Source organism: Ictidomys tridecemlineatus, chromosome 8, assembly GCF_052094955.1.
Source record: "Ictidomys tridecemlineatus isolate mIctTri1 chromosome 8, mIctTri1.hap1, whole genome shotgun sequence".
NCBI classification, from domain to species: domain Eukaryota; kingdom Metazoa; phylum Chordata; class Mammalia; order Rodentia; family Sciuridae; genus Ictidomys; species Ictidomys tridecemlineatus.
In genome coordinates this window covers 92,707,394-92,722,908 of record NC_135484.1, presented here as the reverse complement: position 1 = coordinate 92,722,908, position 15,515 = coordinate 92,707,394, and the positions used below count along the sequence as shown (strand labels likewise).

The following is a 15,515-nucleotide window of genomic DNA, read 5'->3' as shown; positions in this document are numbered from 1 at the left end:
CTTTTCTCTTTGAACTTCATTTTGAAAGAGAAGTATGTGGAACAATCAACCTGAGTGGGAGGGGTATGTATATATAATTCAAATATTTGCGGTTATTATTATTCCATGCTCATGTGGGGTTTGTGATGTTCCCATGAGAACAGAATGCCACCAGTACTGAGAGTTCTGTGAGATCCAACACCAGCACAGGGTGAGGACTAGTGAGGAGAGTCTGAGGGTCCGAGGTCTGAGTGGGGAGAGTCGCTGCTCCCCATCTGAACTGGAACTTGCTTTGAGTACAGAAAGAAGGCAAAAGTTGCTCCTGTTACTTTCCTGTATTTTTTATTTGCACTGGCAATTATGACGGAGAAGGAAAGGAAAAGGTAGGGAGAATGTTTTCTTCTCAGTTCTTCCTTAGCCATGGGTAAATTCAAAGCAGAGTTGACAGAATGTGCACACATCAGGAGGTAAAATAAAGACAATTCCCTTAATTTGGTGCAACATCTCCACCATATGCATATGCTCACATGAGCTATGGAATATTGATGTGTAATTTTGGTGTTCCTCCATATGGGTTAAATCTCTTATATTTGCATTTCAAGCAGGTATTGATCAATATAAAAATGCTACTAATTTAATGTTTTAATTTTTTAAACTTGAAATGACAAAAATTGTAAGTAGAAGACATAAAAAAAGCTGAGAGATGATTGAAGAAAGGAAAATAATTTTTTATTTTAGTACCTTTAATAACTTTCCTTTTTCTTTTTGCATTTTGAGCAAGGGAGCTGGCATTTTCATTTGCAATGGGCCCCACATAGCTGTCCCTGAGTGGAAGTCTTTGGTGCCTTCATAAAATAAAACAGAAAAGAAGAGCAAAGTAAGAACTAGACTGACCTAAGCATCTGAGGCTGCTGTCAGCCTATAGGTGGCTGAGATGAGACAATGAAATCTGTAGGTGCAGGAGATCTGCCTCTGATTCCAGGGCCTGTGCTCTCACCCAGTGTGTGCAGCAGAGAAAGGGAAACAAGCACCTGACTGGGTTGTGTTCCCCTTCCCTACCTTTAGCACCCACTCCCAAATCCTCCTATCCCAGAAATAAGGAGAGAAATATCTCAGATTTTTCTAAGGATTAAGTAAAATTTAACATGTGATCATCATCAAAATGTGGACCTAGCACACAGTAGGTACTCAATAAATGCATGTTTCTTTCTCTTTCCTCTCAACTATGGCTCAGGTTTAGTTCTGTGTATCCTTTTACCACCCCATCCCAGCTTCATTAAAGTCCAGGAAGCAGGTAGTTTTGGTCCTTATACTAGACACTACTGCTTCTAGTTAACTTTTGTGGTCAGGGATAGCAGCCAAATTTTTCCTTTTTTTTTTTTTTCTTTCTTAAAGCTACAGACCTAATTGTTTTAATGCTTTACTCCTATCCCACCAAAAGATTTGGGAAGCTTAAACTATGGTGGTGAAATAAAATCACTTGAAGGCATGGTTTTATTAGCATTTTATTTTATGTTTTGTGTCCCTTTCCTGGAATTTCTTGTAATGGAAATTTCTTGACTTAACAGTACATAATAATATAAACAATGGCATATTCTAACAGCCACTGATGCCTGAGAATAATTTCATTCTCAAGTTCAATTTTCTAATAGAACATTATTCTAACGAGTAGCTTTGGTAAATATATGGATATTTGTATTTTTACACTTGTCAGTTCACAAAGAAACAGGTGGTATGCCACATTTTTATTATTATATAGAGATGTTGAGGATTGACATGATCAGAGTTCTTTTTCATGAAAAGAACTGGAAGTCAGCTCATTTGGGATGCAGAACACAAACTCACAGTGAATCTTAATGAAACCAGGCTTAAGAAGATTTTTCAGACAAGGCAAGGGATCCTTGTTGGATATTACTTCAGAGCTGGTGCTAAGAAGGAAGGATTTAGAGAGATTATGTTGTGCAAGTGGTAAGAAAGGGGACGAAGGAAACAAAAGGGGATGACTCTACATGAGCAGTGGTTAAGAGCAACAAGATCCAGGAAGTGAATTAAAATCATTTTAGAATGCACAGAAAATAAAACACTAGGTCTCTCTGGCTAGAAAGAACAGTCATAACTCAATTACACAAGTACTGTTAAGCAGAGAGCTTCAAAGTGGGGGCATTGTGGTGAACCATGCTTAGCATTGTAAGAACAATTCATAATAGACTCATTAGGGGAGATCTCACGGGGGAAAAAGAGGAGATGCTGTGGTCAGAATAGCATCTGGCTTCAGGGTGGCAGAAAGCAGTGATTCACTAATGCAGACAAGGAGCGGTCTGTGTGAAGAAAGGGATACGGCATTCTTAGCCACGGGAAAGACCACAACAGAGAGAAGCATGGTGAAGGATGCTCCACGGGCAATCTAAATGAAAAGAGCAAAGAGCTTGAGACAAAAGCTGTCAGGCCTTTCCAAGGGGTCTCCGATGGGTCTTAGAAGTGTGTGTTGTAGGAGGGGTATGTGGTGGTGATAGGAGTCCATCCTAAATGCTTAAAACCTTAGGAAGATAAAATATTACACGACAAAATATTACAAAGTATTATAAGACAAAATATTTGCATCACAAGCATATGATTTTAACTGTGATGGTATTTTATTCCCTAAATTAGTTTGAAGTGCTTACAGGATTCTTTGTTTATGGTTTGTTTTTAAACCTGAAGGTTGTGCTGTTTATATTAGCAGTTTTCCTAGCCTCTGCTTTAATTGGCATATATGACCAGAGGTTTCAGAGCAATTGTGCAGGCCTGCTTGATCTGAAGGAAAAAGGGAGAAAATGAGCAGATCTATGCGGCAACCCTGTCTGCTTTGTAGCAATCATGTGGAATGCTTATGGTGGGGAGAAATACAATGGCAGTGACAGTCATTAGAAATCTGGCTAGCTCCAACTTGAAGGAAGGCCTGACAAGAGTAGCTTTGTGGTTTGAGCCATAGTTTCATTATGAAATTCTCAAAAGGAAGACTAAGACTCATGTACAAAAGGAGTAACTCAAGCCTGTGTATTGGAGAGATTTTCTAAAGGCAACTGCCCTTTTGTTTCTATCACGGATTCTGGTCAATGCATTATAAATCATAGATCATACAGGCTTGTGTTCATACCGAGGCTACATTACCTCAGAAATCAGAACTACTGACTTGGGGAGAAGTGGAAGCTGCCTCTCCAGGGTCCTGCCTAAGTGTTCAGAGTGGTTTGGGAGCTGTTCTGTGGACTGTTGGAAGGGGGCACATTGGGAGTTCAAACATTTATATCAGCTGTGCTGCGAAATCCATGTGTATTTCAGCACACTTAAGTTAACCCAAAGGTCAATGTTATGATTTTTAAACGTCATAGAAACTGGTAATTCTCATTCAGCTGATCAGTAATCCTTTTCTTTTTTATTTAGAAGAGCAGGTTTACTAATACAAAAAGAACAGGTGTGATTTGTTATTTATTCATACTATTTCTCTAATGTGGTCAATATTTTCATGTATTAAATCTAATTTATCCTTTTAAATATGATAATGTACTTTGCAGAGGAGAGCAAAGTCCCCAACAGTCAAGGCCATGGATGTGTGATTCCCTGAGTCTTTGCTAATGTGATGGCTCCCTTCCTTTTCTCTCCCTTTTGAAAACAATGGCAATGATAACCCCATTAGTTTAACAATAACTCAAAGTGTTTTTAAAAGACATTTCCAAAAGCTGGGAATGGAACCACCATTTGACCCAGCTATTCCCCTTCTGGGTCTATTCCCTAATGACCTAAAAAGAGCATGCTACAGGGACACTGCTACATCGATGTTCGTAGCAGCACAATTCACAATAGCAAGACTGTGGAAGCAACCTAGATGCCCTTCAATAGATGAATGGATAAAAAAATGTGGCATTTATACACAATGGAGTATTACTCTGCATTAAAAAATGACAAAATCATAGAATTTGGAGGGAAATGGATGGCATTAGAGCAGATCATGCTAAGTGAAGCTAGCCAATCCCTAAAAAACAAATGCCAAATGTCTTCTTTGATATAAGGAGAGTAACTAAGAACAGAGTGGGGAAGAAGAGCATGAGAAGACCAACATTAAACAAGGATGAGAGGTGGGAGGGAAAGGGAGAGAGAAGGGAAATTGCATGAAAATGGAAGGAGACCCTCAGGGTTATACAAAATTACATACAAGAGGAAGTGAGGGGAAAGAGAAAAATAATACAAGGGGGAGAAATGAATTACAGTAGAGGGGGTAGAGAGAGAAGAGGGGAGGGGAGGGGAGGGGAGGGGAGGGGGATAGTAGAGGATAGGAAAGGCAGCAGAATACAACAGACACTAGTATGGCAATATGTAAAACAGTGGATGTGTAACCGATGTGATGCTGCAATCTGTATACAGGGTAAAAATGGGAGTTCATAACCCACTTGAATCAAAGTGTGAAATATGATATATCAAGAACTATGTAATGTTTTGAACAACCAACAATAAAAAAATAAATTAAAAAAAGACATTTCCAAGTGGATTCATAAAATAAGTGTCAGATGGCTTTTTCTTCCTTCAAGTGGAAGTGGCAGGTGGAAGTGACAATGTCAGAGGAGTCACAGAGACTGAAGCTGGGAGCCTCCCACACTGCCCAGTCAATGGCCGATAACTACTGATGGGAGTTTCCTTCTGAGGGAATCATTTTTTGGGTGCAGACCCTTTGTGGCCATATTTGATTATAGTATTAGGGCTAATAAAGCCGTTAGATTTCTGAAAGAAGGAAAGTATCTTTTTATAAAATATTCTTGATTTTATAGTACAATGAAGCCAACACAGAGACACCAAAATAAACTAAATCAAATTTTAGTTGACTCTTTAGCTGGCTACAAGAGTTTTTAGGAATAAAACTAAATTAGATACAAATGAAAAGTTATATAAGTGTGAAAGAGTCAAAACTAAGGTGATACAATGGAAAAATATATCTAAAGTGATATGTGTAAAACAAGATCCAAAAGATTGCAAGTCTTACTACCAGAACAGGATGGGTTTAGTGGTTCAGTGTAGGCATTTCAATAATTTTTCTCTCATATTAAGTGTCTAAATCAACACTAAGATGACTTGAGAGCCAGGTATGGTGGTGCATGCCTGTAATCCCAGTGACTCAGGAGGCTGAGGCAGGAGGATAACAAATTCAAGGCTAGTCTTAGCAACTTAGGCCTTAGCAACTTACTGAGACCTTGTCTAAAAATTAAAAATAAAGAAGGATGTGGCTCAGTGGTAAAGCGCCCCTGGGTTTAACCCCTAGTATCCCCTCCCCCTGCCAAATGACTTGAGATTTGAGATTCTAGATTAACTTTTAAGGAATTTACAGTCTTTGTTTCTTTGTTTATCTTAAGATCTGTAAAATCTGTACAGCTTCTGATCATAGTGTCAGACTTTTTCACTGCTTGTTCTTTAACATCACAATTAAATTACAGATATTCTAGGTTTTTGAAAGCATCAGAATCAGGCATAGTCATGACCATGACGTCTCTTCATTTGCCATTGTGCACAATGGATACCATAGAATGTCTGCCTCATGGAATTAAATTATTAAAAAGCATGCAGTGCAAACTGGCTATTGTAGTGGCCAAATTAAAATGGTGCTCTGAGTTACAGCTGTGCTATAAAGACTGTGGCAATATTGCTAGTAATAACAGATCCAGTGCTGGGATCTGTATCCATTCATACCTAAGAAGGTGATAAAATACATTTTCTGTGTGACAGATGATGCTTATTTTTATACCGCTTAGACTAGAAAAAGTGGCAAATTTCTCTTGCTGTCAAAGATGAGACAATGAAAATAGGAATGAAAGCATCAGTTTGTGGGTGAACTTGAATTCTCATAAGATGGAACTACATGTCCTTGCTGGCAGGGTAGAACCAACATAAAGAGTGTGGGCTTGTAGTTGAGCGATATGCACTTGGCTTTGATATGCACTTGGCTTTTTCTGTGCTCTGGTTATTTCCCTGTGACATTGAGGTAACTCTCTGAATGATGCTTACATGTACATTTCTTCTGTAAATCTGAAAAAAAAAGCTGGTGGGAGGGCTTGCAAGGATCTTTGTCATTTCTAACTCTGAGTGCTGTTCAAATGTGACAATGTTTGTATCTTTCTCAGTGAGTAAAGAAAATTAGTTTAACTTCTTTGTAAACTATCTTTGAAAACTCAAATTATTTAATGACTTAGACAATTTTGTCATTATAGTTCAGGATGTTTAATTGCATAAAAACTAAGTTTTGAGAGTTTGAGTTTGTCAGGAAGAAAACTGTCATGATTTTCAGTTCTCCTCCTGTGATTACTGAAGAAGATAATGAACAGAAAAAATGATTTTCTGTTGCAAAAGAAAAAAAATCAAATATGGGCACACACTGTCTGATATGTTTATAGGGAGCCTCAGCGCTGTGGAGTTGAGAGACATGCTCTGCTGAGGACCTGGCTGCAGCCTGCTCTCTCATTCATCAGGCATCTTCCTTTCTCCTGATCAGTACAGGGCTCTCTGAAGAACAGCGTGGGCTGATTGCTTTTTGTGACACTCCCCACTTCATTTTTCTTTTTCTGTACTATAGATGACATTCATTTCATGTTTTTTCCATAGAAAAACATCAAGTTATATTTATGAACTGTTATTTCTGTTACAGTTAATAACTAAGGGCTTGAAGCAAACAAGAAATTATTTGGCATGAAATATGAGGCAACCTTTCATAATTACAACAGCACAGAAGACCTACATGATGGAGACTTATGGAAAGCTATGCACATAAAACATTTAGGCACATCCATCAAGTTTCCAGAAAGTTAGATTTCTTTTTCTGAAAAATTCTATCACTGTATTAAACCTGTTACATATAGGTTTCAGGTGAGATTCTAACTTACATTTCAAGCAGGTAAATAGTGATACACATCTCCCTTCCCTTCTTTCTTTGGGTCCTCACTTCTACACTACCATCGAGATCAATCTGTGCCTACACAGGATTATTAGCTAACCAGGATAGCCTCTGTCTGCAGAGAGTCTTTCAGTTGTGAAAGAATCAATAAACATGTCATTATTGATTTCTCATCTAGTACCCTGTATGTGAATGATGCAGTTGGGGATACAAAAGAAATTGAAGCATGGTTCATCTTACAGGGGTTTAAGATTAATCTTGCTGAGGGAGAAAATTATGAAATCACTGCTATTCTAACATTTTTGATTTATGAAAATGGTACCTTATATAGTTCAAAGTAGTGATTGTGCATGACAAAACAGTATGTAATCAGATCTCAAATGATGGGGTGTAAACTACAAAGTACTACCCAGGCAAGGATTCTTTGTGAAGTATATAAGGGGGCCTGAATTTATCAGAGAACATTGTGTGGATGGATTGTATTGGGAGAGGTGAAGAGCTCTAGTGTAGGCAATCCCAGCAAGAGGAAGCTCTGAAGGTGGGATGATGGATTTCACATGGAAGGATCTGGCTGCTGGGCTGGGCAAGAGTGGGGCCTGGAATGGGAGAGAATTGAACTGGGAATGGTAGTGGGACTGCTGTAGCACTGATTGTAGACTGCTGATTGAAATGGGAGGGAACGACTGAGAAACACAATCCAGGGAGCCTATCCCCTGACTTTCTTGCTGCATGAGATTTCTACTTTGCGAATTCCACCCTTTCCTTCATTTGGGTCCTTCTTTTCACACAATCTGTTACATGTTATGCTAGATGCTGTGTGTGCACGACATGGTTCTTGACATGTGGTGTTAACAAGATTTTAAGAACATATATCTTCCCTCCCTAAACCAATGTTAAGTTTTATTGTGACGAGGACCATGAGTTTTTGTTTTTATTATTATTTCAAAAACTGTAGTCTATATGTGATAATCACCATTGATATGAAGAAGGAAAGCAATGGTTCTGGTTTTTAGATCCAGACAAATAGTATAAAAAGATATTATTGTTATCAGCCAATTCTTATGGAATTAATTCTTGGAATTGTGAAAGACTTAAAAAAAAAAAAGAACTATCCTTTGAGCTGAGGGTAGAAGTGTTTTGGAGATACACAAAGGATGTGTGGGAGGCTCAGGAGGTTGGAACTGCCTATACAAAACACAGACATGGAGGACAAAGTGACAGGATCCAGGATGTGCCCATGTGCCAATACTGGTGAGTGACGGGTGAATGAAGGAAGAAGAGATGGTGCGAATGGACAGGTGCTGGATAGACATCTTTATTACCAAAGAGCTTAGGTGATGTGTTATGATCCAGGTTGATTGGAAAGGTGTGTTCTGACTTGTTAAAAATATCTCCAGTAGTAATAGGATAGAGGATAGAGGGGATTAGTGGCATGTCTAAGCAGGGAAACTGGAAAGGAAGTGATTGCTGTTGCAACCATTTGTGGCAGATAATCCAGGAGCAATGAAGGTACAAGGAGAAAATACAAAAAGTAACACGATAAAATGGACAGACCTTGGTGTTTGAGTATGGGGGATTAAATAGAGAGAAAAAACAAGGACTTTGTCCTGTTGGTAAGTGTGCCTCCAGCACATAGAAGAAGGCTTTGTATCTAGGTATCTGGTAAGTATTTGTCAAAATGAACACATTTTTTTTTTTAATTCAGGCAGGCCTATTAGTGTTTTAACAAGCACCCTAATGTAATTCTGATATAGGTGCTAAGAGGGAAAAGTTCAGGGAGCTCCTACATTTCCCAGGGTAGCAAAATGGTTGCATGCCAATCACAAACAGAAGAGAGGTAGGAAGGGAAGACAATGTGTTCATCTGTGGACCATTGTGGGACATACTTGTTATTTCTAGAAGAGCCAAACTCTAAGACATACATTATAAGGGAATAGGGGATAGAAAGGGAGAAGATAAAGAATGCCAAATCAGACTTCAGAATCATAGAAAGAGGAGTAGGTTAAGTAGGAGAGATGTTTTCAAGCTAAACATTTTTGAAAGCATAGTTTGTCCAGAGAGTTCATGAGGATGAAAATTGACACAATCAATGGCCAGCTTTGGGGGGACTCAGGAAAGAGTATCATCAGTGTTGGAAAATTAAGGACCCTTGTATTTTCATAGGTTTTATCAGAAATTAAAGTTGCCTTACATTTTACATTGTTGTATATATAGTGGACTTCTGCTCTTTCTCTTTACCACAGAAAGAAAGGAAGCCTATGGAATAGTGATTTCAGTAGTAATAAATCTATTATTACTGAACAATAACACCTAAATATGAAGATATCACTGTTAAAAATACTGACTTGGATCATCATTTTTTAAAACAGAACAGACAATTGCAAATTAATGGCTAATATTAGTCATGATGTTTTAAAGGAATATGATTTTTTTCAATTCATAACCTTATACTACATAAATTGATGCATTATTTCTATATAAGATATGATGGGCAATAATTACCTTAGTGCGTTCCCATTTGTGGCCTAATTTAGCTGGTTCCAAAAGGTTTTGAGTGGTCATACTCAAATATTATTAGTTGCAAAAAAAAAAAAAAAAAAAAAAAAAAAAAGCTGGGTGAAACTCAAAGCTTTTTGGTTCAAGAGGGGCTTGAATTTAGTGTTTGAATGAGCACCCCACTGTGATTCTGACACAGGTGTTCCGAGGTCCTACTTGGAGGAACACTGTCTTACAAAGCTCTCTGCAGCCTGCATTTCTTCTTCGTGGTGTTCTTGTGCCCTCAGGTGGTACGATGTGGAACTGTGTGCCTTAGATTTCTCATTTTTACTGATTAGAAAATGGTAAGTTCACTGTGTCTGCTTGTTATGTAGTCTTTACTTAACCCTGCTCTAAACCTATAAAATGCAGATTTTTGCTTTATTTTGAGAACTTTGAAGGAGTCTTTAGCTGAAGATGCCAAAATATGTATCTGGTGGCAGTATTTTCATCGGCCAAGTGTTTATCCTTTGCTTGGGTTCTCCCTCTGAGTATCCTTAAGGATTTAGGAGATCTATTTTAGAACAAGGCATTCCCAGAGTCTTTGATGCTTATTTGAATTTTTTATTTGATAGTTTTTAGCTACTAGGAAGGATACTGCTGATACATATAGAATGAAGGGCGTGTAGAGTAAAAGGGTTAAAGGTAGGAATTCTTTCTTTCTCTTCTCTACTTCCTGTCTCCTGACAATCATTAAATAGATACTTGTTAAAATTGCACCAAAGAGTCTTTGTGGGTGATACAGTCCTAGCTGGGATACATTTTGTATAAATGAGGAAAGAAATTTATAACTTTGTAGCCTGTTACAAAGGGTTCATGCACTAAATACAGGACAAACTATGTTCAGAAGAAGGAAGGCTTCACCAGATGGGGGAGAGGACCACAGTCATTCAGGAAATCCTAATGGAGGATATGTCATTTGAACTGGAAGCCCCCAAGAATGGCTTTTCTTTGGGAGCCTTTGTGCAACTGTGTTGTTGGCTTATATATCATTCAATTTTATTTGTTCTTATTGTGTTTCTTTGATTCTTTTGTTCAATATGAATTATGTTCCAGGTATTGTGCTGAAGTGTGGGGATATGAAGTTGTGTAAGACTGACTTAGTCTCTATTTATATGGAACTCCCCTTCTGGTAGTGAAGATAAGAAACAACTTTATAAAAAATAACAAAAGAAATACAAATTGAGATGAGATTTATGAAAGAAACAAGTAAAAAGCTGAGGTAGGAAATAGGAAATAACTTTGACTTGTAGGATAAGGACTATTTTGTAAGATGGGTGGAGAAAACCTTCCAGAGAAAAGTCAAGCTGCTGTGTCTTTTGTGTCCAATGTTATTTTAAGTGCTTCTCATGTATTAATCTGCTAATCTTCTCAATTTTTAAAAAATGTTTATTTATTTTTTTTTAGTTGTAGTTGCACAGAATACCTTTATTTATATGTGGTGCTGAGGATGGAACCCAGGGCCTTGCACATGCTAGGCGAGAATTCTACCACTGAGCCACAACTCCAGCCCATAATCTTCTCAGTTCTATTAGGGAATTAATTTTATTTTACCTGAGTAGCAGGTCAGAAAACTGAGGCACTAGGACATCAAACCAATTGACATAATTTATAAGTGGTGGAGACTGGATACAGGTTTGCACTGCCAGGCTGTGGAGCCCACTGTCAAGACAGAGCAAATAGCTGGCATGAAGCCTCTAAGGCAGGAAGGCATTAGATGGTCAAGGCGCAGGAAGAAGACATGTAGTGGGGAGCAGAGAGATGATGCAAGTGGCCTGGTATATTCTGAGAACCAGACCAGGGTCTGCTCCTAAAGGCCCTTTGAGAATATGGTAGGGAGTCTTGGATTTTATTCTAAGTATAGTGAAATGCCACAGGTGTGTTTTAAACAGGATTCCAACATGATCTCATAAACTTTTTAGAGGTAATTCCTACTACAATGTGGAGAACGCACCGCAGGCAGGAGACCAGTTAAGAGGGCTCATTAGGGTTCAGGATAACATTGGGAAAGTGTTCTGCGTCCTCAGATGTGGTGGGAGCTGATAACCTACACTGAGAATTTGGCTCTTTTCAAACATGTGCTAATCCAGAAAGGCATATTTGGTATCAGGAAATAATGAGTTAAAAACAAATCAAAATCAGACTGTATTATTTTCCCTAGTAACATAGAAGCACTAATGGTTGAAAGTTCTTTTTTTTTTTTGTATAATATGCTGATTTCACAGATGAAAACATCTGAGAAGGTAAATGATTAATTGCTTTACTCTTAGTTGCAGATTTGAAAATAAAACAAATGTGAATTTCCTTGACCTAACACATGTAAAACTGTTTTCTACTTAAGAAAGACAAATTTAACTTCTAAGTTGATTTCCCACCAATGGTAAGGCACTGGAATACTTTGTGACAGGTCAAGTGCTTTCTTAATTTCTTGTCCCTTTCATTTGTAAAGGTTTTCTCTGAGGATATTCAACCCATTCTCTTTTCACAACATGCTGTAAAGCCATGTTCTTTCTGAGAACTTCCCTTCTTTCTCCTCATATATGGAAATAGAAACAGAGAAAAGAACAAGTCAATAAACTTACTTCCCCTGTGATTTGGTCACTGCCTCGGTCTTCATGTTTGGCTCTAGTGTGAACCAGGAATTCAGAAAGGGTCAGAGAACCACTGAATGCTTCAGATTATAAGGAACATGCTAGAAAACAGGAGGAGGCTGCAGCTAGGCAAATGTCTTCATCCATGGTCAATGAGAGTGTTCCTGAAGAATATTTAAAGTATTCTCCAAGGAGAGAGGCAAGTCCTACAGAGGTCACTTAATCTTACCATGGCCTTTTTGTCCAGTATAAAATATCAAATTGTTTTGCAGTGCTGAGTGGTTGTTTGCCAGCTGAAACTTCAAGTGGAATTCATAACTGAAGCTGATGTCTGAAACCCGTGAATAAGCCAGGAATGAAGTGTATCCAAAGGCATCCGTGCCACCGAAGCTGGGCTGAGTGATATTAATAGCTGTGGAAAAACCCAAATCAAACAATTAAAATAAACCTGTACATGTAGTTATAAAAGGAAGGCTGTATTTTGCCGATGCATCTGGCTGGATAGTCTGTTTACTATCACAGTAATTATACTTAAGTGCCCTTCAGCATTGAGCAACTAAGTGACTCAAAGGGGAATTTCAAAACCATAACAAAGGAAGTGCAATGTTTTTAGATCCTGCATAGAACCCTTTCACTCACATACCCTTTCTGCGTAATGAAGATTTACTTAAAAAGCAAAGCTCTGGGTTGAGAAACTCAATTTTAGAAAACAGAAAAGATCACTGGCAGTCAACATATTTGCTCAGGTGCTTGGTAAACACAATCTGGCATGCAAACACTGGATATGACTTAGAAAGAAACTCACGACTTGGAACAAACTGTGCTTCTCTAGTCCTGAACCTTTACATGAGCCAAAGCAATTCAAGGACTAGTGTGTACTAGATGGAGTCTAATTGAGGAGTGCTATTAGCTATCCATTTTTCTTTTCTTCCTGCCTCTATTCTTACATCCAATTCCCCTCTTTTATTGTTCTTCCCCCCACCCCCATAAATACTCTCAATTGGCTTTTATTTTTCTACTCCAAGAGGACCACAAGAAACAGGAAGGGGGATGTGGAGCTCCACCCCTGTCTTTTATGGACAGTGTTCCAGAATTAGTGGAATTTCCTAGGATCCATTTTTATTGACTGGGACATCTGGACAGAGGGAAGAAGAGCTTCTTTTGATTACATTATGTTATTTCTTTCTTCTCAAGAGATGTTGGATCTCCTGGGAAGCTGTAAAACTAGATTTTTTACAAGCCTCAAGAAATATCCTTGACCTAATGCTGGTACCTAATGCTTAAAACAAAAGAGACTCTTAAGTCTGATAGTAATTGTTTATACAGCAAGTAACTGTGCTATCTCAGGAAAGATGATTCTTGTTATCAGAAAATTTTATTTCTGTTTGTTTCATATGAATATTAAACTAGAATATTTGTGTGGAATAAGCTGAATACTTTATTTTGATATTTTGTTAAAATCTTGGCTTATATCTTGAGATAAATGGCATAGAGTGAGTGTAATTTTATCAAAACTTGCCAGAATGTGAAGTAGGGTTTTTGAGACATGTTAGCTCTTCTAATAAAAGAATTTTGTTTGTGTTTTAAACTATTTCCATCAAGTACTTACTTTCAGTTGTATTGTGGGTAGGTTGATTGAGGGGACATGAGTCATACATGAGGCATATTAAAATAGAATAAAAATACTGACAGCCTTTCAGTCTTGATATTAAAAACAGTGAAAACAGAATTCTACAATATTTTAATATTAAAAAAGAAGAGGAATGCTTATTGTTTCATTTTAGCATTTTTTTCTGTTAATAATTAATAAATCTATTTAAAGATCTTATTACATTTAGGTTAAATTGACAATAAAAAGTCTCATGTATTTTACTGTCAGATCCTGTGTTTTGTGTCACAGGACACAAAGATGGTGACACAGGATAAGAAAATACACTCTATTAAGCAGCTAGTGTCAGGCCAATAAATTTATTCAGAATGTACTGGACTAAAAGTTGAGGTTCAGCTGTGAGCAGTAATTCACCTGGTAGGTGAAGGGGAAAGATAATTTCAGGTAGAAGGAGATGTTTTAAGGTATGACGTCTAAAACTGCATATTGTATTCAGAGAACTCATGAAATCTGCAAATTTTAGAATGAAGTATAAAAAGTGAAGGTGGAAGGAAAGGAAACAAGGTAGAAAGAGGTCAAATCATGAAGGGCTTCATATTTTTTTCTATAATCCTTAAGTAGTTGGGCAATGATTAATTACTTTTTAGAAATTCTACTCTGTGGCTGGGTGCAGTGGTGCATGCCTGTAATCCCAGCTACTGGGGAGGCCACGACAGGAAGATTGCAAGTTCAAGGCCAGCCGCTGCAATGTGGTAAGATCCTGTCTCAAACAAACAAACAAAATAAATAAAAACAATCAACAAACAACAACAACAACAAAACAACAGAAAAATACCACCCTGTGGATGAAGTGTGAAGCTCAGATAGGTGGAGAGAGCTGGAAGGCTAGCCTTTGATCCACAATAAAAATAAAGACTGGTGATATTAAGAAATGTAACAAGAGTGAAGCTTATGCAGAATCACAAAGACAAGACAATTCATGAGAAACTCTTTGAAAAAGGAAGAGTGTGTTATTTAAACAGTTAACTAACAAAAATGTATCATCAATGGTAGTATCAATCAGAATCAAATCCAAGACACAATTTTATCCTATCAAAAAGAAGTACATTTGAAGTTTGAGAATAACTCTGCCCAAAGGAGTGACTCTGTCACATGTCCAGTAATTTTAAAATCTGGGCTTGAATCATGGCTTGGCTTGACTGAGATGGGCTTAATATGAAAAAAGAATGTGAACTATCTTATTAAAAATGCTTTTAAAAATTGTTTTAGTTATACATGGACACAATATCTTTATTTTGTTTATTTATTTTTATGTAGTGCTGAGAATGGAACCCAGTGCCTCATATGTGCAATGCAAGCACTTTGCCACTGAGCCACAACCCCAGCCCTTCAGGGGTTTTTATATGCAAGAAACATTGGCAGAATAAATTATATTACTAAAATAAATCTTACCTGTTTCTTTTTACTTTAAAAATTGTGGCTAATAGAAAAAAAATATACAGACAGGTCACATTCTACTTCCATGCAATGGTACTGTAAAGAGAACCGAGTGTCTCTTGTCAGGTAAATTCTTCTTCTAAACTCTTAGTTGTGATTTACTTCAAGGGACTTTTTCTTCAGCAACTCTGAGCCTATAAAATGATAGAGCCACTATGGGGGACAATGGGAGTCAGGAGAAGGTGTCAAAGGTCATAAAGCCCATCTCCCACAGACTTCTATGTCTTTATACACACTGTCTTGATCCTGCTGAACTGGGCAGGAGAACATGGACTAACCTGGATTAGGAGAAAGAAGGTTTTCAATTTTACAAATCATTCTTTGCAGTTTCTTAAAAGTAAGACATTTATGGTCTTCAACCAGGTAACATTTGTTTAATGTGGTCAATCTATTA

At 37.6% G+C, this 15,515-nt stretch overlaps 1 protein-coding gene across 3 annotated transcripts in view; it reads right to left on the bottom strand.

The window, feature by feature from the left end:
- The window catches only part of Eys (EGF-like photoreceptor maintenance factor), a 1,135,848-nt gene that overhangs the window by 62,366 nt on the left and 1,057,967 nt on the right, over nucleotides 1-15,515 (bottom strand). For all 3 annotated transcript variants that reach the window (XM_078019814.1, XM_078019816.1, XM_078019815.1), the window contains exon 25: nucleotides 12,245-12,427. In XM_078019814.1, the coding sequence (XP_077875940.1) occupies nucleotides 12,245-12,427 (183 nt within the window). The remainder of the gene's footprint in view (nucleotides 1-12,244; nucleotides 12,428-15,515) is intronic.